This window comes from Sarcophilus harrisii, chromosome 2 (genome assembly GCF_902635505.1).
Source record: "Sarcophilus harrisii chromosome 2, mSarHar1.11, whole genome shotgun sequence".
Classification (NCBI taxonomy): Eukaryota; Metazoa; Chordata; class Mammalia; order Dasyuromorphia; family Dasyuridae; genus Sarcophilus; species Sarcophilus harrisii.
The window spans coordinates 651,242,119-651,267,481 of record NC_045427.1 but is presented as its reverse complement, the minus strand read 5'-3'; the positions used below and the strand labels follow the sequence as shown (position 1 = coordinate 651,267,481).

The 25,363-nt window shown below is 47.0% G+C and overlaps 1 protein-coding gene across 2 annotated transcripts in view; it reads right to left on the bottom strand.

Annotated features, from left to right (window-relative positions):
• The window catches only part of PAPSS2 (3'-phosphoadenosine 5'-phosphosulfate synthase 2), a 59,466-nt gene that overhangs the window by 4,187 nt on the left and 29,916 nt on the right, over positions 1-25,363 (bottom strand). The window contains exons 2-9 of one of the 2 annotated variants that reach the window (XM_031956979.1): positions 11,867-11,984; positions 10,949-11,184; positions 10,024-10,162; positions 8,187-8,305; positions 7,958-8,071; positions 6,744-6,855; positions 5,903-5,917; positions 3,893-4,098 (exon numbers count right to left, since the gene is read on the bottom strand). In XM_031956979.1, coding sequence (XP_031812839.1) covers positions 3,893-4,098; positions 5,903-5,917; positions 6,744-6,855; positions 7,958-8,071; positions 8,187-8,305; positions 10,024-10,162; positions 10,949-11,184; positions 11,867-11,984 — 1,059 coding nt within the window. The remainder of the gene's footprint in view (positions 1-3,892; positions 4,099-5,902; positions 5,918-6,743; positions 6,856-7,957; positions 8,072-8,186; positions 8,306-10,023; positions 10,163-10,948; positions 11,185-11,866; positions 11,985-25,363) is intronic. The other variant, XM_031956980.1, reaches the window with a different exon arrangement.

Genomic DNA, 25,363 nt, shown 5'->3' with positions numbered 1-25,363 from the left:
GTCCCAGGCGGCTCTTAGGGAGCGGCTCCCCTGGACAGGCGAGATGTCTGAGAGAGCTGACCCCGCAGGGAAGGCACCCACTGGGGCAGGACTGGATGCCTGCAAAATGGGGGGGGGGGTCTTGAAGGAGGCCTGGGAGTCTGGGAGAGGGGATGAGGAAGGGGAGCACTCCCTGAGCCCTGAGCCCGCTAAGGAGCAGGAATTCCAGGCTTTTACGGTCCTATTGTGGGCTCTGCCAGCCCACGCCGCCCGAGGGAGAGCTGGGCAGGTGAGCTGAGGCTCGGCTTCCCGGGCAGCACACATGCGGGCAGGACGCATCCTTGGCCCCGAGAGGATCTCTGTTATTACCCAATGCTTGTAAGTCCTTCCAAGGGCCATGGAGGCCGGCCCTCAGCCTCCCCCAGGCCTCCTCTCTGCTGAGTTTGCCTGGGGGGAGGGGGAGAGGGGGCCTCATGAACAGCTGCTGTCAGTAACCCTGTGCTCCCCAGGGGCCCAACCCCCCCCCCACCCCATCCCGAGAGCCTGAGCTGGATCAGACTCCTTGATCCCTGTTTAATTTCAAGGAGGCCCCGGGCAGGCCCAGTTCTCGGATCTGTTTGTGGGATGTGACTTCCTTGTTCAGTTTTTGTCATTAAGCAGCTGGAGACTCTTGAAATCCATCTTGTCTCAGTGAGGCTGAGTGGGCTCCCCCCAGAGGACCCCCAGGCAGCTGGGAGCTCCATGGTGCCCAAGCAAAACAGAGGAGCCCTGATGCCCCCGATCTCCGCTTTCTACAGTTACTGTTTATTCCCACAGACTTGGGACAGAAAACGCCATCCGCAGCCAGGGAAGAACTCTGGAGACTGAATGAGGAGTGGAACACACTCTCCCCCTTTTTGTTTGTTTGCTTTTTCTTTCTCGTGTTTTTCCTCTTTGTTCTGATTTTCCCTTCACAACAACAGATATGGAAATAGGTTTTAAATTTCTCTCTGTCTTGGGGAGGAGGGAGAGAGAGGTGGAAGGAAAAACTGGAACTCAAAATCTTGCAAAAACGAATGTGGAAAACTAGCTTTACACGGAACTGGAAAATACAATAATAGTATTGAGGAAAACAAAGATAAAATTGCTGTTTTCAGTGATATCTGGTCCCAGTGGAAATGGTGAAGCAACGGGTCAAGAAGGAAACCTCCCATTTCTAGGGCGCTTTTGTTTTGGATCCCATTTCACTGATGGCACAATTGAGTCCCAGAGAAGGGCAGTCTTAGTGGGGGATCCTTCCATCCCTGAAGCAGGTCTCCTTGTTGTCCAGTCTAGCTCACTCTCTCTACGGGGCTACTTTCGTAGTCTCTGCTGACCTATCCCAAGCTCCCATTCACATGGTGGGGAGGGAACTCTTAAAGGTCCCACAATTAAACTTTCATTCTTGGCCCCTACCTTGCCCCTGACTCCTCCTGAGGCCATCGAGCAGCCACCTGCTGCAGCCTTGCCTCTTAAAATAATACTTGCTCAGTTTACGAGGAGAGGTAATGAGTGGTTGGGCAAAGCTTTCAGAGTCCCAGATGAAAGGCAGCCCAGGTCCTCGGGGCTTTGGGATGCTCCTCCTGCCCCCTCCTCTGAGCCCTTGCTGCACCTCTGGGGTGGGTGGGGGGGCAACATGTCTACACAGTCTCTCTGCCTTGGGCCCCCAGCCCAATGGGGCCATTAGTCTGTCCAGGGAGAGGACAGAGCTAGCCCCACGGTGGGGGGGGTCACTGCTGGCCCCCCTGCAGCACAGGGCTCCTGGAGGATTTCTTGGCGGTGGATCTGACGGTGGTCCCCAAATAAGGAAAGAAGTGAGATTCTAATCCTGACCTGGCCCCTCACTGTGTGTCCCTTTAGATGTCACTTCACCTGGTGGCCCTGAAGGGGGCAGGATTTGATGGCTTCTGAATTCCCTTTGAGCTTGGAGTCGGTGGATCACACACTAGCTGTGTGATCCTGGGGCTGTCACCTAGTGGAAAGAGCCATGGCTTTGGAGTCAAATCATTGAGTCTAGCCTCGTGGCCCTGGGCAAGGGGCAGCCTTTCTCCTGCTCTGACAAATACTGAGCTGGACAGGATGCTCTTCGAGCTTCGATCTCTGACTTCTCAGGAGGGGGAAGGACTTGAGCAGTGACAATGCGGGCTGCCCTTCTCGGGAGGTTCTGGGTAAAAAGCTTTGGGCCGTCCCAGAGCTGCCGGGTGACTGCAGGAGTCCCCAGCAGTCCCAGGCCAATGCAGTGAGAGGTGAGACTATTCCTTTCCCCTTCCTCCCTCTCGCCCCCTCTCATCATCATCCTCCTCGCTCAGGTTAAGGATTCTCCTTTTTCTGAATCAGAAGAAGTCTCTGACTTCTGGAGCCAGGAGCAAGTCATATCTCTCCAAGCCTCCGTATTCCCCTCTGTAAAATGGGGGCTTAGCACTAGATCTAGACGTCTTGGTAGTCAGTGGAGGCAGACATGGATGGATCCTTCTTGGAATTAGGTTTTCAGGCACAAAGGCCATGAGATTACAGAGGAAACAGATCATATCGAAATACAGAGATCTCTTTTTAAAGAGTTCTTCAGGCTAAGGATCCTTCAGTTAGATTGTCTCTAAGATCTAAACACCATGAAGACACAAACCCCTAAAATCCTGCAGCCAGATTAAATGGAAAACTTCTTCTCCGTGTCTCTGGATGGAGGGAAAATCACCAGTCTGTATAATTACAACTAGGGAAGGGATGAAAAAGACTCAGGATTAAGGTGATTAGAGCCTTCGGCTCGGCTCAGTGGGTGCCCAAGGCTGTCTGGCTGAGGGCCCCCCCACCCTTCCCTTTGCTGAAATCTGCACATCCCGGGTAGTTTCAAGGAAGAATACGCTGAGCTTGAGGGTTTGCAGGCAACAAGCCGCCTCTTGCCTTCTGTTCAGCCTTTTGTTCTTAGAGAGAAGGGAAAGTAGAGGCAGGAAAGGGGCTGGTGAAAAGGTGAAAGATCTCCTGCTGGTGGGGCTGGGGGAAGGCAGGCTCTCTGACACTGAATGGGCCCAGCCATTCTGGAAGGCAGTGGGGAATATTATACTTTAAAAAAGTGATGGGAATGGCTCTGATCGGAGCTCTCTCCCCGGGCAGCAGCTGGTGACCAGAGCACAAGGCCCAAGGGCCCGATTCACCCTCGTCCTCCATCTTGAAAGCCGCTCATTCTTTCTGTGCAGTTTGGCTTCCCTCGGGAGTCCTAGACTCCCAGCGGAGGCCGATTCCTCCCAGTGGAGGACAAAGAAATTCAGTGTAATCTACTTCCAGCCCGGCTCCTCTTTTTCTTTTTTAAAATAATTCTGAACTTGGAGAAAACTAAAAACAAGCCATTTTTCCATATGCATCGTGGAGCGGGAGAGGATTTACAGAGACTGCAAATCTGCCGCGTGGAGCTTGTTTTTCTTTTTAAGTATATAATAAATGCAGCGTGACCCTTACAAAGCCCCTCCCTTCTTGGGGACCCCTTCTCTTTTGGTTTTCCCATTTTAGGGGGGAAGGCAAGGCAAGAAACACCTTGGTACAGGGATAGAGAAGAAACTCTATCTCTCCTCTCTCCCCTCATTTAAAAAAACAAGAAGCTTTCATAACAAACGAGTCCATTGAACAAAACAAATCCCTTCATTGGCCATGTCCCAAAGCTCATTCTTCAGTCGGATCCCGTCCCTTCTGTCTGGTGGGGGTTCCGGCTGACCCCTGACCTGGTCAAAGACCCTAAGTCATCCAAAGCTGCTCCCTCTACTCGCTGTTGGTATCCTCTCCCACTGCTTCCTCCTCCCCTTCTCTGCCTTTGGGTTCCTATATGACCTTCAGTGCTCCCATCTGTGGAACGGGACAAACCTTAAAGCACCCTGGAACTAAGCGGCGATGGCTCTTCTGGACGTACCTTGATGTGGGGGTGCTGGGCACAGGTGGTCCCCCAGATGCGGGCGCATCGCTCCTCCTTCCTATGCTCGTAGAACTCTGGGTCTCTCAGGATGGCCACCTTCCGCCCCTCGTATTCCAGAGCGAACTCGCTGCAGCTTTGGAGGCGCTTCTTGTCATCCTCGGAGACGGGGAGCACGATGGGAATGCTGAGGTTGATGACGCCGTCTGGGGGGAGAACCCCGGTGGCATCAGCACGTGGCACATCCCAGCCCCAGTGGGTAGAAGGAGACAGAGCTGGGAGGGAGCTCAGTGGTCATCTCTGGGCCAAACTGGGAGACTTAGGGATTTATCCTGGTGACCCAGGAGGACCCCAAGAAGGGCCTCGACCACTTACAACCCTGTCCCAGCTGGGCCTCCATTTTCTCATCTGTAAAATGGCGGCTGGGATCGGCCTCCTTGGGGCTAAAGATCCTGACTCGAGTCTCATTTGGCTTCTCACAAACCAGTCCTGTCCCAGAATCCCCACTTCCTCCCCCTGTGGTCGGTCCTTGCCCTGCCGCTGCCAGAGTGGCCCCGGCCAGCCCTCAGAACCCCGGTTTCCAGGTCTGTAACAAGGGGTCTGTGCTCCCCATCCTCTCTGGAAGCCTTACAAAAACGGGAGCGGTGAATTATTTTAATCATACAAGAAACAGTTTTTAAAAATCGCCTGCTCTTATTGGTTAATCAGCATGGCCCCCAGGGGCAGTGATTGGCTGACACGTGAGCACTGGGGAGACCCTCGCATCGCAAGGACCTTTTCCGAGGACAGAGATCCTACACTGATCCCAGAGCCCCCCAGTCTCTCTCCCCCAAACCCAAGGGGATTTGCCAGGATGAGATTGCCAGAAGCCAAATGGAACCCGAGTCACAGCATCCAGAGGTCTCTGGTCCAGCCTGCCGTGTTCCAATTGTCAGGAGCACTCATTTATCCCGGAGACCTTGGTCCCCAAGGATGCCAGACAAGTGATAGCTCAGTGCTATCAGTGTGGGTTGGAGCTTCCTTTCAGCTCCAAGTCTCTGGTCCTCTCACTCCCCATGCAATTTCCCTCTGTGCTCTCTAAGGTCACATGCATCATTCATCTATGATGAAGTTGTGAAGGAACCCTGGGCCTGGGTTTGTAGCACTGACTAGCCTTATTATCGGGGGAAAATCAGAACTCTTCTCCATACCTCAGTTTTCTTCCCTGTAAAATGGATCAAGGGGATGGCAAAGTACACCCTGAGGGCAAAATCCAACCCACCTTGGCCTGAGAGATAAAATGGCTTTTCCATTTTAAAAATACAATAAAACTAGGGACAGCCAGGGGGTGCAGTGGATAGAGCACCAGCCTTGAAATCAGGAGGATCTGAGTTCAAATCTGGTCTCAGACACTTAACACTTCCTGGCTGTGTGACCCTCGGCAAGTCACTTAATCCTCATTGCCTCAGGAAATATATATACGTCCCAGGGGCCTTCATTGATTCCCAGTTCTGTCATTGTCTTGATGATGATTAAGGTTTTGAAATTACTTTCATGCAAAATCACCCATCTGTAATTCATGCAAAATCCAACCAGATGTGTCCACTCTAAGCCCCATTAAAGCCAGCTCAACCTGAAGGCCCAGAAAAAGGAAAATAGTCCTGGGGTCCAGTGACCAGAGAGAAATACTGGCCAGCAGCCAAAGGCAGTGTGGCTGAGGGCAGGCCCGAGGTCCCCTCAGCCTCTCCCCCCAATTATTCTGGGCCCACAGGTCTTCCGCTGGCCAAAGATAGCAGAGCAAACTGCGGCCGCCTGGATGCAGCGACCTCCTGAGCTCGAGGGCCCAACGCTTTGGCTTCCCCAATCACTTCGCATTTACTCTCCACAACTGGTTGGATCATGAACTTCAGTCAATTAGCACTGGCTAATTTGAACTCATTTTTTTTTTGCTATTAAAAACTCTAGTTCTGATTAATGGAAAATATCTAATTATAATAATTTGACGACTTGCAAAGTTATTAAAGTACATACCAGGAAGGGCCACGCCTGGAGAAACATAAACACAATTAACAAACATATTTTCAACCCCCATTGGAATCATCTCAGTCATTTCCAGGAGGCCGAGAGCTCATTGGGAACTTCCTGGACGTGTCCATCACACACCACAAAATTTGGAAGTCTAATTTCTGTCCCGACATTAAAGCCTCGGATTATATGCTTGGAAGACGTGACCAAGAGAGAATTTTGTGCCATCTGCCCAGAAACCCAATGGAGGAGCTGCGCTGAATGGTTTCTAAACCGGGTTTGGGGGAAAGTAGATGTGGGAACATTCTGGCCAGAGCATCCTGAAGCCCCCAGAAGCCCTGACAGCACCGTAAAAATGGCGGCTCCACTTGGGAAGCTCCCAGCCCCTCTCACCGAGCTCTGAACCTGGAGCCGGAGGTGGGCCTAACAACGGGCCTACAAGTCCCTGTGCAGGCCACGGACAGCTCATGGACGTCTGAACGAAGGCCTTTGATGACAGGACATGTCGTCAGCTCAAGATGGCAGAAAGAGCCAGGGTTTGGAGGCAGAAGAGCTGAGCTGGTTCCCCAGTCACCTGTCACTCTCCCCCACGGAGCCTCAGTTTCTATTTGTGTCAAACAAGGGGATTCCCTTCCCCTCAGTCCTGTGACCTTATACCTGATGAGTTCAAAGCAGGAAAAGCTGTGCTAAAAACCAGCTAGACTGACCCCAGCCAAGACTTTCTTCTGTCCTCCGGTGTTTTCAGCCCAACTAGAACATCTCTGGGAGCCTCAGGGGGCTTGGAAGGAAAGGATCCCCTTTTCACGCCCACCCCCCGACAAGATACAGTGGGAGGGGGAAGCCCTACCGTCCAGCAGCGTGTCAAAGTGCAGCACCTGCAGAAACTCCTTCTCTCTCATGAAGCCCTTGAGCGGTGTGGCCCAGCCTTCGCTCAGCACTTGGACCCACTGCAAATCCAACTGCAGAAGGGAAAGAGGCGGGTGAGGGGGGGGAGGGGGCAGCCCGGGCTGTTTCCCTGGGGCCAGCTTTGCCCTTGGGGCTATGCCACCTTATGGAGCTGTTCCAGCCTCTGAGCCCCCTTCTACCCTAGAGGCTCAAGCTTAGGACATAAAGGTGACGATGGAGGTCTCCTCTGACTCCCCCACCCCAATGATAAGGGGGCTCAGAGACCTGCTGGGTCTCTGACTGAGGCTGTCATCAGCACCGAGGACAGGGACCTGTCTTACCCAAGCTTTTTCTCTGCCCTGGCTCTGCACATGGAGGATCAGGGCTCAATAAACGTTTGGTGAATGAGTGGATGACTGCATGGAATGGATGAGATGGATGGGTGGAATGGAGAGATGGAATAGATAGATGGATCAATGAATGGAATGGATGGATGGATGGATGGAATGGATGAAATGGATGGATGGATAAATGGACTGGAGAGATGGATGGATGGAATGGATGGATGAATGGGTGGACAGTTGGAGAGAGGGATAGAACAAGTTTTTTACATGAGGCAGAAATAGCCTGAAGTCGGGGATGCTGACAGAAAACAGTGGGAAGAATGGGAGCTGAAAGGGAGAAGAGATCTGCTCTGCCACTTGTTAGCTCTGGGACCCTGGGTGAGTCTTGGGTTAGTGGAAAGAGCGAGTAATTTGGAGTCAGGGGACCTGAAATCAAACCCCCTCCTCGGTCACTTATTAGGATGGGTGACCCCAGACACGTCACTTCTCTTGGTCTCAGTTTCCTCATCTGTTCTGGACGTGATCTCTGAGCTGCCGTCCAGGTCTAGCTCAATGCTCCTAGCTTTGGCCTCTGAGGTCTCTTTCAGTCTAAATCCTAAATTCTTTTGGACTGTTCCACTCAACATTTAACACAGTGCCTGGTACATAGTAGGTGCTTAATAAATGCTCGTTGCCCTGCTGTTTTCACCAAATCCAAAGCAGTCAGATAGAAGGAAGTCGGGCGTCTCTGGGACAAGACGCCCCAAGGAAAGCTCTTGGCTTCTCCTTCGAGGCCCCTTCCCTGCCCCCCACTCCCATCCCCTCAGTGAGGATGACAAGCCCAGCTAGTCACCTTGGTGATGGATAAGGAAGGCAGCTTCTCGGCTTCAGCCCGGGCCGTGTCCAGTTTGTTTTCAGGCACGAAAAGCTCGTGGATGCCTTTGACTGCGGAGTGAGGCACGATGGTCTGTGGAAACAGAGACGCCCCCCGTGAAATGCACTGGTCTTCCAAGGCCGGCCTCCATAGGGCCTCCCCTCCCAGCTCGCCTCCATTGGGGGCGGCCCCTCCGAAGCCCACGCACCTGCTCCTGGAGCAAGTCCACCACCTGCTGCACACAGTCATTCACGGACGACAAGTTGGTCTTCACGACCAGCTCAGGGGTTTCTGGTTTTTCGTATTCAGAGTCAATTCCCGTGAACCCTGCAAACGGGACAGAGGAAAATGGCTTCCAGGGGGATGAGGGAATGATTCAAGGGGGGACCATGCCGCTTGTCAGGGTAAGGACCAGAAATAAATGTCAACAGTGACTCTCCATCTCCGGTTAATATACTTAGGAAGGACGAGGGAGATGGGCTTTGTGCCCTCCCCCCCTTCTCAGCAGAGCCTGAGCTCCTTGGGGGCATTCTTCTTTTTGGATTGGGGCAGCTAGGAGATACAGTGGGAGGAGGGCTTGGAGGCAGAGAAAGCAAGTTCAAATCTGGCCTCGGACGCGTAAAACTGGACCTTGGCTCATCCTGTTGGCTTCTTATCTCTTTCTTCCTTCTTGATCCATACCGTGACCTCTAGTCCCTTGACCCTCAATTCTCTCCCAGGCCATCTCCCCTATGTTAGCCAGTCTCTTGTCTTCTCTCCATCTTGACTCCATGATGAATCAATTCAACTCTACACTGTCTTCCTTTGTGGGATCCCCTTATCTTTTGATGTACCATCTTATCCCCTCTCTTTCTTCCCCCCTTTCCCTCTTTTCCTCCTCCCTCTTCTCCCTCTCTAGATTCCCTCTTCTTCCCTGTCCCTCTCTCTCCTCTAACTCTCTGTCCTCTACCTTTTCCCCTTTCCCTCTTTTCCCCTCTCCCTCTTTGCTCTCTTGCTCTATTCCCTCTTCCTCTCCTCCTCTCTGCCTCTTTCCTCTGCTTTTCCCCCTTTCCCTCTCCCTCATGTCTCAAATGATGAAGTAGCCTCAATCCTTAGCAAGGCTGACCCCTCTCTCTCCTATTCCATCCTGTCCCTTCCAACAGCTTGCCACACCCCTCCCCCAGTACCCATTCTCTTACTTCTTCTCTACTGGCTCAGGAGCCATCCTGAAAACAAGCAAACCCCACTCTAGTCTGGCTTCTAACCTTCCCCTTCCACCAAGTCTTCTCCCTCCAAAATCACTAGTGATTTCTCAGTGGCTTTTCTCTCTCCTCATTCTCCTTGACCTCTGCAGCCCTTGACACGGAGGATCACTCTCTCCTCCTTGGGACTCTCCTCTATCTCACTTTTCAAGGTGGCACTTTCTCCTGGTTCTCCTCCTCCCTCTCTGAACTCCTTCTCTGTCTCCTTTGCTGAATTAGCCTCCAGATCCCACCTTCTAACATGGGTGTCCCTCAGGACTCTGCCTGGGTTCTCTGCTTCTTCCCCCCGCTACTTCACTTGGGGATCTTTTCAGTTCCCACGGATTTAAGGGCCGAGGTCCATCCATGCCACCTTTGCAGTCTCTTTAGTAACATGGCCCCCACCCATGTGCAGGACCCCACCACCTCAGGCTGAACTCCTGCAACAGCTGCCTCGATCCTCCTCAACGACTCCCCATCCGTGATTCTATCACCAGACCCCTGACTCAGAGCACAAAGGGATCTCAGAGGCGACATATCCCCACCCGTCATTTTTCAGATGAGCAAACTGAGGCCTAGGGAGCAGAGGGGACCTTGGAGTGTTGTTCCATCATTGTCCCCCAGTGCCCAGGACAGGGCCTAGCACTCAGGAGGCCTCCAAGAGCTGGGCTCTGAACCCAGTCTCTGGTCAGATTCTACAGCTGCCAAAGGGTCCAAAGCACCGAGATGGATGTTTCTGTCTTATATAACTTGGAAAAGGGCCATTGTTGCTCCTTCTGGGCAAGGAGAGAGACATGAGGAAAACCTCCCCCCGAACCTCCCTACCTTTGATTTCCCCAGCTCTGGCTTTCTTGTAGAGGCCTTTCACATCTCTGCTTTCACAGATGTTCAGAGGGGCGTCAACAAAGACTTCAAAGAAGGGGAGACCCGCCGACTCATGAATCTTCCGCGCATTCTCCCGGTCCTGTAAAAGCCAGAAGAAGACCAGCGGTCTTTGTCTCTGCCCCACTGAGTGTCTACAGTGACCACTGTGGTCTCACAGTGAAAGGTGCTTCGCCCAGGGCCCTTCCCGCTCCTTTCTGGCATGAAGGGTGGGGGCGTCCCTCCTCTCTACCTCTCAGAAGCCTCCTCATTTAGGGGTGCCAGGAAGGTGGAAAGATGGCACCGCTGATAGGAAAGGGGAAGGAGGAAGATGAGGAGAGAGGTCACTTTTAGGGAGAGAAAGGAAGCCCTTTGATGTCTGACCCTTCCTCCAGGTGCTGCTATCTGCACCAGACTTGGATCTGCTCATCTACATAACATGGTAACCGCCCCAAAAGAATACAAGTTCCTCCAGTTCGGGGACTGTAAGAATACCAGAGATGAAAAGCTAGAAGAGACCTTGGAAGCCGTTCTTGTCTATTTTCCTCAGTGCATTATGGACAGGCTGGTTAGCCTGAATGGCCACCGTCCATCTCCCGCCTGCGAGCCTTTGTCTGAAATGCTCACTTGCCTGAATTTCACCGGACAGAATCTCCTCCAGTTTCCCCCAAGGCAGCCCTGTCACACAAGGCCCGTATTCTCCTGGCTGTGTCTTGTGATAATCTGTTATTACTTTGCCTTCACTGATGTTTAGTCCCAGATTGTGTCTTCTCAATAGAAGGTGAGCTCCCTGAGTGCAGGAAACCCTGACCTGCGCCTTTGCTCCTCCAACTCCCAACACAGAACGCTGCCTTTGTCACCAGATGGATCCCTTGCATGAATTTCTCACCTTTGCAAACGGGGAGATGAAGCTGGTGATGCAAACCAGCCCCGCGTCGGCAAAGAGCTTGGCCACCTCGGCAATCCGGCGGATGTTTTCTTCTCGGTCGCCGGCGGAGAAGCCGAGGTTCTTGTTGAGACCGTGGCGCACGTTGTCTCCATCTAGGGAGTAGCAAGGGATGGCGTGGGACACCAAGTACTCCTCCAGAGCGAAGCTGATGGTTGTTTTTCCAGCACCGGAGAGCCCTGTGTGGAAGTAGAGGCAGGTGAGAATCTCCTGAGATGGGCCTGGGACCTAATTACATACTGTTAACAAGGCATTGGCCAAATCAAGCTCGTTCAGCTGTTAGCCGGATACACTTCCCTCCAAGCAGCTATGATGTCTTCAGACTCACTTCAAATAAGCCCCCCAGAACCCAGATGCCTCAGAGATCCCAACTCCCAGCATAGGATCCCAGGAATCACACAGTTCATATGTGTCTGAGGCCAGATTTGAACTCGGTCTTCCTGCCTCCAAACCTGGCACTCTATTCACGGCACCACCTAGCTGGCTCCCTGGACCCATTACACCATGGTAAAGAACCAACACCAAAGTGGAGGATGATTTTAAATGCCCGAAGAGGCAAAGAATATCTTTTTGAAGATTCACCACGAGGGGTAGCCACCACCTTCCCCAGCAGCTCATTACACTTTTGGACAGCTCCTGTTGCCAACAAGTTCATTCTTCCCTATATCAAGCCTAAATCTGTCTCTTTACAATTTTTCTCCATCGTTCTTTGTTCTCTCCTGAGAAGCCAATGACTGAGTCCAGATGACTGAATCCCCTCCACCCCAGAGTTAGCACGGACTTTATCTGAGTCAATGGGGCCCTTCCCTACATTAGACAAATGGCCGCACCAAATTTCAAAGGCAGAACTGGGGGACTCACCGGTTAGCCACACGGTACAGCCTCGAAATCCTCCCCTGGTCCCAACGACCTGGCCTCTCTTGTTCCTGCTCACGTGGTGAGCCTGATAGACCACATTTGTGGATTTCTGCTGGGCGTCCTGCAAGATAAAATGTCATTTTTTTTAGGGTTAATGAAACAAGGTTTTATCCGTTATGAAAACACAGCCAAACATAATCCAATAAAATTCAGTGATGGGATTTGGTTAGCTCCTCTCCCCCTCCTCTGTGCACAGGCCAGATGACCTACAGCTGGTGTGAGACACCACTAACTCCCTTTGTAAGGGAAGAAATGTTTTGGAGAGCACAATTCTAAGCAGCCGCATGTGTTGTGGGCACCATATTGCCATCCGGGGTCATGGCCATGTCTGGGATTCATTTGCCTAACCCATGATGGGCACTGGGGGCTCTGTTCCCTCTGAGGGTATGTGGTCAATTCACATGGCTTTGTAAAGTCTGGAGAGAGGAAGGGAGAAAGAGTTGCTGCGGGTGGGCAGCCTAGGCAAAGAGCGGGGAGTGGCCTTTGTGTATGGATGTGGCACTCTCTTGAGCATGGCTGGAAGAACCAAATGGGGCTGCAGCTAAGGTCTCCCAAGGGAAAGGGTTTGAGTTAGTGGCAGGGCCTGAGTCAGGACATGTAAATAACCCTAAAAGGCAAATGAACTAGTATGAATCCCTATGAGGGATCTTGGCTCCAGGGAATAAGAGAAGAGACACAGTTTCTTTTGTTTAAGACATGGAGGCCATGGGATCTGAGCATGGCACATACAGTCAAGTCCCATTGATTTTGATGATCAGTTTTGTCTGGTTTTTGTTGTTGTTGTCGTTACTATGGAGGATTCAATGAGAGGGAGATGGGGGGAAATTATCAGGAAATATAATGGTATTAAACAAAAAGCATTCTAAAAAAAACAAAGGAAAGAAGTAAAGAAGGGAGGGAGGAAGGAAGGGAAAAAGGTAAAGAGGAAAAAGGAAAGAAGGAAGGAAGGAAGGAAGGAAGGAGGGAAGGAAGGAAGGAAGGAAGGAAGGAAGGAAGGAAGGAAGGAAGGAAGAGAGAGGAGGGAGGAAAGAAGGAAAGGAGAGAGGGAAGGAGAGAGGGAGGAGGGGGAGAGAGAGGAAAAAAGATCTCCCAGTGACCCTTTGTACTGGGAGCAGGGAATTATCATTCCTAAAGGAAGTCTGTCATCTCAGCCTTGCCACAAGAATTTTGGGGTTTAGCTATGCCCAGAAAAAGAACCCTGGGAGATGACTAAAAACCATTACATTGATCTCCCAATCCCTATATTTATGCCCACCTGCATTTTTGATTTCCTTCACAAGCTAATTGTACAATATTTCAGAGTCTGATTCTTTTTGTACAGCAAAATAACGTTTTGGTCATGTATACTTATTGTGTATCTAAGTTATATTTTAATATATTTAACATCTACTGGTCATCCTGCCATCTAGGGAGGGTGAGAGGTAAGAGGCGAAAAATTGGAACAAGAGGTTTGGCAATTGTTAATGCTGTAAAGTTACCCATGTATATATCCTGTAAATAAAAGGCTATTAAATTTAAAAAAAAAAGAATTTTGGAGTTTTGTGCCAGACTTATGACTTCTCTAGATCAGGAAACTCCCAGTCCCCACACTTTCTCTCCCAGTGCAGATTTGCACCTCAGACTTTGGAAGTTAAATGACCTGCCCAAGGTGATCCCAACTGAAATTAATTTTCATCCATATTTACAGGGGGCCTTCCAGGATTCATATTTTGCAGATGAAGAAATGAAAACTTATTGAGATTAGGCTCCTTGCCTAGGTCATACAAATTGTGAGAGTCTCCTAGAGGGAGGTTTCAACCTGACTCAGGTGCCGAGTGCTTTCCACTACCCTCTGCCCTCTGAATAATAAAGGAAGATGGCTCAGAAAGCCCCAAAGAGTCTCCTGAAGGCCCAGTGGAGGCAGCCAGGACAGGCTCAGCAGCACTGCCGAGGAGCGAGCCAGCCCCCCATCCCTACCCAGCACAGCCCCACGCCCCTCTCTGGACACTGGCTTTAGATCTTGCCCTTCTGTTTCCTTATTTCCATTCTGGAATCTTCTGCTAAGAATGGCCAGTTTTGACCCTGATCCACCTTTGATAACATCCCCACTGGCCCCTAACTGCAGACGCTCAGTGCCAGCCTTCCTGGTGCATCAGTCCCTCTTCTCCCTAGGAGGAGGCGTCCTTCCCTCTTACACATCCCCACCCCTGCTCTCAATGGCAGGAATTGGGAGAAGGGCATCAGTTACATGACCCAGCCTGGGGCCTGGCCAGAGAACCAGAGACACAAAGATTGTCCATAATTTTCCACAGATTATTTATTCATCCAACTGTCTCTCTTTATCAATTCTTTCCTCTATCATTGCATTTATCTATCAAAATGTCCATTTATCTGTCTGTCTATCCATCTGTCTGTCCACCTATCTATTCATCCATCTATCTACCTATTATCTATTTGTCCATCCATTTGATTTTCTCTACTGTCTATAAATCATCCATCCTATATCATTCTATTTATGTGTCAATATGTCCATTTGTCTGTCTGTCTGTCCATCCATCTGAATATCTGTCCATTCATTCATCTATTATCTATTCATCCATCCATCTCTGCTGTCTATCAATCATCTATCCTCTATTATTATAATTTATGTGTCAATATATCCATTTGTCTGTCCATCTATCTGTCCATCCATCCATCCATCTGTCTATCTCTGCTATCTATCAGTCATCTATCCTCCAGCATTCTATTTATCTGCCAGTTCATCCATTTGTCCATCAGTTTATCTGTCTGTCTCTTTACCTATCTGTAAGTCTCTCTATTTATCTAGCCTTAGAGCTATCTCCGTTGACATGTGAGCCCCAGGAATGGCCGAGCTGCGCCGTCCTCAGTCAGCCCCCGGAGCGGCTCCCTTGCCATTTTATAAATGTGACTCTCAGTCTTAGGGGCCCTCTCTGGCTTAGTCCACCACAATGTCCAATGCCCAGAACACATTCTCCCAGCTCTCTTCCAGTCTCTGGTTAGTCCTTTAAGCTCTCACAAATCACGTCCCAGATGTCCCCAGCTGGGGATGAGTCTACTCTCTAAGGCTCATGGTTTGAAAACAAGAGCTCACTCTGTGTCCCCCAGACTCTGCCCAGTGGCTAGAAGCTCCCTCTGCCTGAAATGCTCACGTGTCACTTTGCTGTCCCATTCCCCCGGCTGACCCACCCCTCTGCTCTTAACTGGGAAGGCGAGGTGTGCTTGGGTCCCCCCATGCCCTCTTACATTCCCCCAAAAGCCCGAAGCCCAGCGCTTAGCACTCTGGGCTGCTGTCAGACAGATGAACAGGCCAGCAGATGCTGGAGGAAGTCACAATTTTTTCTACAAGATCAGATGAAAAAAGAAAAAACCAAATTCCCAAAGGGTTGGGATTTAATCTTGTCAAGGGATGATGATGATGACGTGTCTGGAACAGGAAGAGAAAAAGTCAAAAAGCTGGACCAAACCACAGAAACGCTCGCGATATTTTGAGAACAAATTTGGAGAGGAAACGTTCATTCTTGGCGGTGACTTCTACCCAGCCCTGCCAAAAAGGAAAACACAGTCCTCATTTTTCTTTGGGAAAATATCGCCGTCTGTGGCAAAGACGCTGTGCTACCTGGACCAGGTATCATGGAGCAAAAGCACCAGGGCCCTCTCCCCTCCCACCTTCCACCTCTGCCAACCACTCAGCTTTTCTACCTCGATCCTTTGGAAAAACCAACACATTTTTACTCACTTTCCTAAAGCATCACTATTACTGCTCAGCCAAAGCTCCACTTCTCCAAAAAGAATCCCCTCTCACAAGAAAGAGTAGCCATGAAAAGCAGGTCATCTGGAAGGTCAGGGCCATGCCCCGAAGGACCCCAAGGTGCAATCTGCACCACTGGCACAACTTGGGGTGGGATGGAGGGATAGGAAGGAGTTCTCCAAGGGAGTGCTTGAGAGAAAGACAGAGAGAAAGACAGACACACAGAAGGAGGCGGAAAGAGAGAGGGAGGGAGGAAGGGAGGGAAAGACAGATAGAGAGGAGGGAGGAAAGAGAAAGGGAAGAAGGGAAGGAAAGAGGGATGAAGGGAGAGAGGAAAAGAGAGAGGGATGGAGGGAGGGAAAGAAGGAGGGAGGGAAGGAAAGAAAGAGGAAGAGAAGGAGAGAGGAAGGAAAAAGGGAGGGAGGAAGGGAAGAAAGGAGAGAGAGAGAGAAAGAAGGAGGGAGTGGAGGAAAGAAGGAGGGAAAGAAAGGAAGAGAAGGAGGGAGGAAGGAAAAAGGGAGGGAGAAAGGGAAAGAAGTGGAAGGGTTTTCGGCCATCTCACAGAAAGGTTGTCCAACTGGCTCTAGATTAAGAATTCCTCCCAGTTGAGAGGCCTGCTGGGATGGACCAGCTGTTTGAGACCAGGTTTCTGGAGGCCATCGAAGTTCTTTGACTTGTCCTGAGGTCAGAGGCTCTCTCCGGCAGGGTTTGTCATGGAAAAAGTCCATCTCCCAGCCCGGATTACACAATAATGCGCTGGATGTTGTTATTGTTTTGGGGGAGGTCAGGGAGTCAGTGGAAGTAACCTAATCTTATTCTCTGGACCGTGGTACAGGACTCAATTTGATTAAATAGGTGATGAGGCAGCAGTGACCCTCAGTGAGTGAAAACAGATGGCTTTCAAAAATCTTTTTAGGATGCTCTGAAATATGACATTTATTTCTGTAAAATGGCCTCTGGGGTAAAGTGAGGAGGAAGAGGCTGGTCTTGGGAGGAAACAGCCGGGAGTCTCCCAACAGGCTGAGCTCCTTAAACCGGCTGATTCCGTTTTCTACCCTTCTTCCTCTTTGTCTTCCTCTACCTCCTCAGTTCAACTTCCATGGACTTCAGTTTCAAGACTATTAGGATGTCCACGGGCCCAGCTCATTCTGCCTGAAATCGTGTTCTCCCCTCTTCAGCTGCTGAATTTCTTAACCATCCCACAAAGCCCGGCTCATCTGTCACTGATGTCCTTCCTCCCACCTCTCCCCCAGAATCTTTCAGCCAAACTCTATTTGGTACCCCTTTGACAGACCTAGAACCGGGGCCCACAGACTGCTGCTCATCTCCCAGAATTTTCCCTACAGTCTTGGATGATGATGATGATGATTTAAAGAGCCCCCAGGATGCTGATGATCACCCAAAGCTCCCTCATCATCAGTCTGATCTGTCTCCCATGGCTGGAACTCTCTTTCCTCATCACCACCTTCTGGCTCCCTTCAAATCCCCAATAAAATCCCACCATCTTCTGCAAAGAGCCTTTCACAATCTCTGTCAATGTTAGTGCCTTCCCCTTCTTTATGATCTTTAACTTATCTTCTCTATATCTGCTTTCTAGATAATCATTTACACGTTATTGATCTCTAAGTTACCTTCTCTATATGTGCTTTCTATGTAATCATTCATATGTTATTTCCCCCATTCCATGGGGAGATGAGAGCAAAGTCTGTCTCTAGTCTCTCTTTGGATGCACAATGCTTAGGATGGTTCCAGGTCCCCAGAAGGCCCTCAAGAAAAGCCTGATGAGCTGGAGATCTTTAACTGTTGCCATCTGGCCAACCCCCACCCAGCCCAGAGGCAGGAGGTCATGGGAAAGGACGAAACAGTGACGAGGATGTAGCAAAGCGGGCATCCTATTCCTGCCTTGTTTCCTCCTCGTGGGACTAATGCCAAGGGAGCCAGGGTGCCAGGCAGTGGGTGGCAAATGACTCAGAAATCATTAGGCCCAGTAGCTGCTCCAATCGCAGCCCAAGGGAGACAAGGTTTCATAAAGAGCTGAGCGCTTCAATAACGTGAATATACAAGTGTCAAAACTGGAAATCCCCAAGGGCAATCAGGGACGGAGGGAAGGACTAGGTAAAATCCTGTTTTTATCATCTGAAGCAAGCGTTTTGTTTCAGGGCCTAGTTTTAGACAGAAGTCAACAAGCATCCCCCTCTCTGAAGACAAGATCTTGGCAGACTAGGGCCATGTACACATACCCACAGAGACAATCTTCTGGTATCAAGGGGCCATTGAGAAAACCTCTGGGATGGTCATTGTAGCCAAGTGCCACCTAGTGGGCAATACTATAAACTGTTTCCAGACTGGTAAAGGCCGAAGGGAAATCCTTTCTGGAGCAGCCAGGTAGGCAAGACAAATGAAGTTGTCATTGATGTTGTAACCTTAAGCGTCGCCTGGGATGCATGAAGTGTACAACATGGCCCCGTGTCACAGACATTTGTATAATTTTTTAAAAATAGCTTTTTCCAAGTATATAAAATTTCTAATATTCTTTTTTTTATTTTGAGTTTATATGATGTGTTAAGGCATATAAGGAGTAGTGTACATATCATTAGCTTCATTTTACCGAAAGGACTTGTCTATAGTCAAGAAATGTCATTATCACCACTATTATTTGACATTAGTGTTAGAAATGCCAACTATAACAAGAAAATAAGTACTGACAGAGAAGCCATATTCTGGTCTATGTAGATGAGCTCTAGAGAGCCAAGTCAAATTATTGGAACCATTATCAATTAGCAGGGTTCAAAATTAACTTACACAACTCATGAGACTTCCTATATTCTACCAGCAAAATGCAGAAGTTAGAGATAAAAAGAAAAATCTCATCCAAAAGCACCACCAAATGTATAAAATAGTTAGAAACCTGCCTGTAAAGATACACACAAACTATAGGAATACAAGTCAAGTCAGCAAGCATTTATTAAGTGCTTACTGTGTGCTTTGCACTGGGTCAAACCCATACTCTGATGGGTATACAGAGAAAGAGGGAATACAAAGAAAAGAAGGGGGAAAAAATCCCTGCTTTCAAGGGGCTAAAGTTCTAATTGAGAAGACCAGGAAACTATGTACAAAATATATACAGGCTGAATTGGACATGGTCTTAGAAGAAAAGCATGGACTAGCATCAAAGAGAATCAGGGAAGACTTCTCACAGAAGGTAGGATTTTATCTGGGGCTGGAAGGAAGCCAGAGAAGCCAGAAGACAGAGGTGAGGAGGGTGACGATAGAAGGCATAAGGGACAGCTAAGAATGTGCACAAAGGTGGGAGATGCAACGTGGTGTTTGAGGAACAACAAAAAGGCTGCTATCACTGTATGGCATGGGGGAATAATGTGTATGAAGACTGAAAAGATAGAAAGGGGCCGTGAATAAAACTGTAAAACATTCTTTACAGAATTTACATATTTAAATAAGTGGACAGGATTAAGTGCTCATGGTTGGGCTGTGCCAATATAAGGAGAAGTTATTTCCTAGATTAATTTATTTATTCAGTATCTCATCGATAAAAGGATCATTTTAGAAAGCTAGAAAAAAATTTTATCTGGAAGAAGAAAAGATCAAGAGAAATAATGAAAAAAAGGATAAGGAAGATAGCCTAGCAGTAGTAGATCTCACAGTACCCTACAAATTAGTAAGTGTTAAAAAGTATTTGGTCCTGGCTAAAACATAAAAAAGTCAACCAATTGAACAGCATAGGTGCACAGACATCAAAAGCAAATGAATGTGGTAGCTCTAGGGCTGCAAAGTAAAAGCCAAAACAGCCCCTGCCTTCAACAAACTCCTATTCCAATGGAGAAAATAATGGGCAAATAATGAATGGCATATGATTTACATCGACACCCCCTTATTCCCAGTCCCTCCTTAATTTATGTCTATACTCTTTTTTTTATTATTATTTATTTATTTATTTATTTATTTTATGTCTATACTCTTGCAATAGCTCTGAATAATCCCTGAGCCTCTATCCTGCTTGACTGATTCTGGTCTTTCCCATCTCTAATTCATCCTGCAGCCAGCTTGAGAGTCACCAAATACTCTCTTCAGAGTGGGACTTCAGGCTTTAAAACAATCGGTGGGGAAGAACAAGTTGGCAAACATATATTTGTCTTTCTAGGCTTTAATGTGTATTTAATTTTATTTTTTATTATAGCTTTTTATTTACAAGATATATGCATGGGTAATTTTTCAGCATTGACAATTGCAAATCCTTTTGTTCCAACTTTTTCCCTCCTTCCCTCCACCCCTTCCCCCAGATGGCAAGTTGACCAATACGTGTTAAATATAACATGTATTTTAAAGGGCAAAGACCAAACTAAGGAGAAGAGAGAACCCAGAAAGAACCAAAAGAGAGGGGTGTGTGTGTGTGTGTGTGTGTGTGTGTGTGTGTGTGTGTATCACAACAAACTCCACTTGGATCATGGGTCAAATAAATTTTTAAAATATTTTTCAAATGGAAAGAAAATGGAATAGTTTTCTTTTCCCTAATATGAAGGGGGTGGAGAAGCACATTATGTCTTTGCTGTTGCAGCAATAACACTTGTAAGGCAAAGGTTGATTAAAGATCATGTAACTATTTTTATAGTTCACTCAAACTGAGATAAAGAGAAAAAACAGAGTCAGGATGTGAGTATGTTCTTGAAAATCCCCCTAATCTATATGTCCAGTCTCTAATGGGCACAGATAGGAACTGATAACTCCTACATTCAGCAAAGATACAAAAAGACTCACACCTCATTAATGGGTAACAAAATTCCAAGCAAAGCAAACAGCACCCATCATTAACACCCATTGGTTTGGCAAAGCTAAATCAAAGCGATTAGTGAGGTCCCTGTTGGCAGGGCACTGGCATCCACTTTTGGCAATGATATTGATTGATGAAACCTTTTTTGGAGATAAATACCAAGAGAAGAGCTTCTTCCTTGGGAGTTAAGAACCTTCCTATTACCAAGACACCCAAAGGAAGTCATTGATTGGGGGTAGGGATGGGTATACAGAGAAAGAGGGAGGGAGATGACTTGTTTGAAGATATTTCCATATTTCCAGCTGTATTATAGGCAATATCAGAAAGAAAGAGAGGGGAGAGAGGGAGGAGGGAGGGAGGAAGGAAGGAAGGAAGGAAGGAAGGAAGGAAGGAAGGAAGGAAGGAAGGAAGGAAGGAAAAACTAGAAACAATTCAAAAGCTACAAAATGACTAAATGAATTATGGGCTATATGAAATAACAAAAATGAAGACTGGAGGAAAGCTAGATATACCTGGGGAAAAACTACACAGAAGGGGTGCTGGAGAGAGAGATGATTACATGTTATTTTTTCCATGAGGGAAAGTGGTTTATATTTGTAACATTTACTTCACAAATGTATATATTTATTTTGTTTTTATGTCTGTAACATACATATAAATAAATAAATATAAACATGTGTATATATCACTTTTAAGGAAGAGGTTCTAAAATAAGTTTGTAAAGATAGTCCCAGATATCTGTATGTTTGTATTTTGTTATAAAATCAAACAAACAAACAATTAAAAGGAACCTACAAAATAAACCTCAACTTTGAATGGTTCCTCATCCCTTGGTTAGCATGCCTGGGCTACGACTCAAGACCTTCTAATATCGACTTTCCAATTCTAGAACCACAGGGGTGTTCCTCAGCAAATACAGCCTATTTTTACTTACTTGTTTATTTATTTTTTAGTCCTCAAGTGAGAAATCTGCTGATCACTGAAGATGGGAGACTTTGCCTCAATGATTCATTTTCCAGTGACTCAGATCAGGTATTTAGAGGCACAGGGTTAAAGTTGGATAGAAGTAATGAGCTGGGCAGAGGAGAAGGGAAAAAACAAACACCAACCCTTTGCCCAGCTTGCTTCTCACCACTCCCCAGTGTGAATTCTTTGCCCTTGACTGAGCAGTTTACTCATATTTTTCTAACACTGTCTCTTTCCAGCTTCCGAATCTTTGCTCATGCTGTGCCTCTTGCCCAGAATTCCCTCACTCTTCCGAGTCTTTGCTTTTTTGGTCCTACATTCCTGGATTCCTTCATTTCTGATTCCACTAAACTAATTCCATTCAACAAGAATTTACTAAAAACATCCATCCCTATCACAGGTGCTAATTATAGGTTTTCCCCACGACTGTGTCCTGGGCCTCTTCTCCTGCTAAATGGGTTGAGGAAGAGCACACCCTTCTCCCAATAACTTCATCAGCTTCCTTAACTGTCTTCTCAATGCAGATGACTGCTAGACCTTTATCAGCTGACATTGCCTCTGCTCCTCTCCCGCTCATCCCTCCGACCTGTCTCCAGCCTCTGCCCCTTTGCCCTAGCTGTCCCACACATCTGGAATGCCTTGTCACTTCTTGTTTGCTCCACTCCTCGACCATTTGTCAGTTGTCTCGGTTTTTTTACTGCCATCAAACTTCAATGACTCAGGAAGAGAGTGAGAGTTCAGCTCTGCCTCACTGAAATCCAATTCATGAACCAGTTAAGACATCTCCATGATGTCACTGGTCCTCTTCGAAAATGGACAGACAACACAGAACTCCAGTATTCCTTGAGACATAACTCATTCCTGCCTCCCCGAAGCTTTCCCGGATCCCTCCAGCTGCCAGCAGCCTCCCTCCCAAACTACCTTCTATTTAATTATTTTGTTTGGATTTGTATTCAGTAACTATATCTGTGCTGTATTACACACACACTTGTTTTTCCTCCATTAGCCTGGATGCTCCCTGCAAGTAGGGATTGGTTGCGTCTTCGTACTTGTATGTCCAGGGCCTGGCACAAAGTAGGAGTTTAACACAAATTTGTTATTGATGGATGGCAACGTAGCAAGCTCAAAGCTAGGTGCTGGAGATAAAAAGGTACACAAACTAAAAAATAGCCCTCTGCCTTTGAGAACAGGATGGGCTGGCGGGGGGGGGGGGGGGGGGTGACTCCACAGAGATCAGGGCAAAGACCATACAAAGGGATTTCAGGGGAGACTGATAACTAAGAATGGAGGGAAAGGGAAGGTGAGAGAATCACAAAAGGCCCTGAGTGGTGCTTGGGAGGAAGCCTTTTTCTGAATGATGTCTGCCACGACTCTCCTTAGATACAAGCCATCACCGGCAAGTAGACTGGGCCTGCTTCCTCCTGCCACTCTGCTCCCATGTCTAGAATACTCTTCATACTTTTCTTTGCCTTCTCTGGCTTCCTGCAAGTCTCAGCCAAAATTCTATATTCTTCAAGACAATCCTAGTGAAACAAGGTTGCCCACTATCACCATTACTACTTAATATTGTATTAGAAATGCTAGCTATGGCAATAAGAGTTGAGAAAGAGATTAAAGGAATTATAGTAGGTAATGAGGAAACCAAACTATCTCTCTTTGCCGATGACATGATGGTATACTTAGAGAACCCCAGAGATTCTGCTAAAAAGTTGTTAGAAATAATCCACACCTTTAGCAAAATTGCAGGATACAAAATAAACCCACATAAGTCATCAGCATTCTTATATATCATGAACAAAATCCAACAGTTAAGAGTTACAAAGAGAAATTCCATTTAAAGTAACTACTGATAGTATAAAATATTTGGGAATCTATCTGCCAAGGGAAAATCAGAAACCATATGAGCAAAAATACAAAACACTTTCCACACAAATTAAGTCTGATCTAACCAACTGGAAAAATATTAAATGCTCTTGGATTGGGTGAGCAAATATAATAAAGAATAACAATACTACTTAAACTAATCTATCTGTTTAGTGCTATACTAATCAGACTCCCCAAAAACTATTTTAATGACCTAGAAAAAACAACAAAATTCATCTGGAAGAACAAAAGGTCAAGACTTTCAAGGGAACTAATGAAAAAAAAAATCAAATGAAGGTGGCCTAGCTGTACCAGATCTAAAATTATATCATAAAGTAGCAGTTCCCAAAACCATTGGGTATTAGGTAAGAAATAGACTAGTTGATCAGTGGAATAGGTTAGGTTCAAAGGACAAAATAGTCAATAACTTTAATAATCTAGTGTTTGACAAACCCAAAGACCCCAGCTTTTGGGATAAGAATTCACTGTTTGACAAAAACTGCTGGGAAAATTGGAAATTTGTATGGCAGAAATTAGGCATGGACCCACACTTAACACCATACACCAAGATAAGGTCAAAATGAGTTCATGATCTAGGCATAAAGAATGAGATTATAAATAAATTAGAAAAACATAGGATAGTTTACCTCTCAGACCTGTGGAGGAGGAAGGAATTTGTGACCAAAGAAGAACTAGAGATCATTATTGATCACAAAATAGAAAATTTTGACTATTTCAAATTGAAAAGCTTTTGTACAAATAAAACTAATGCAGACAAGATTAGAAGGGAAACAATAAACTGGGAAAACATTTTTGCAGTCAAAGGTTCTGATAAAGGCCTCATTTCCAAAATATATAGAGAATTGACTCTGATTTATAAAGAAATCAAGCCATTCTCCACTTGATAAATGATCAAAGGATATGAACAGACACTTTTCAGATGAAGAAATTGAAACTATTTCTAGCCATATAAAAAGAAGCTCCAAGTCATTATTAATCAGAGAAATGCAAATTAAGACAACTCTGAGATACCACTACACACCTGTCAGACTGGCTAAGATGACAGGAAAAGACAATGCTGAATGTTGGAGGGGATGTGGGAAAATTGGGACACTGATGCACTGTTGGTGGAACTGTGAATACATCCAGCCATTCTGGAGAGCAATTTGGAACTATGCTTGAAAAGTTATCAAACTGTGCATCCCCTTTGATCCAGCAGTGTTACTACTGGGCTTATATCCCAAAGAGACTTTAAAGAAGGGAAAGAGACCTGTATGAGCCAAAATGTTTGCGGCAGGTCTCTTTGTAGTGACTAGAAACTGGAAACTGAGTGGATGCCCATCACTTGGAGAATGGATGAATAAATTGTGGTATATGAATGTTATGGAATATTATTGTTCTGTAAGAAATAACCAGCAGGATGAATACAGAGAGGCCTGGAGAGACTTACATGAACTGATGGTAAGTGAAATGAGCAGGACCAGGAGATCATTATATAGGGTAACAACAATACTATATGATGATCAATTCTGATGGACGTGGTCATCTTCAGCAATGAGATGAACTAAATCAGTTCCATTTGTTCAATAGTGAATAGAATCAGCTACACCCAGCAAAAGAGTGTAATGAGTGTAAACCACTACATAGTATTTCTAATCCCTCTGTTTTTGTCCATTTGCATTTTTTACTTCCTTCACAGGTTAATTGTACATTATTTCTAAGTCCATATGGATATGTATACATATATTGTATTTAACATATACTTTAACATATTTAACATGTATTGGTCAACCTGCCATCCTGGGGAGGGGGGAGGAGGAAGGAGGGGAAAAATTGGAACAAAAGGTTTTGAACTTCTTGATGCTGAAAAATTACCCATACATATATCTTGTAAGTAAAAAGCTATAATAATAAAGAAGAAGACTCTCCTGGCCTCCTCCCCTCCCCAAAATTCATGCCTTCCATCTCAGATTCCTTATCAATTATACATATGTGTCTTGTATGTGTGCAGTTGTTTAGAGGTGAGTTCCCTCAAAAGGCAGTGGGCTTCTTGAAGACTGGGACTGGGTTTGTTTTT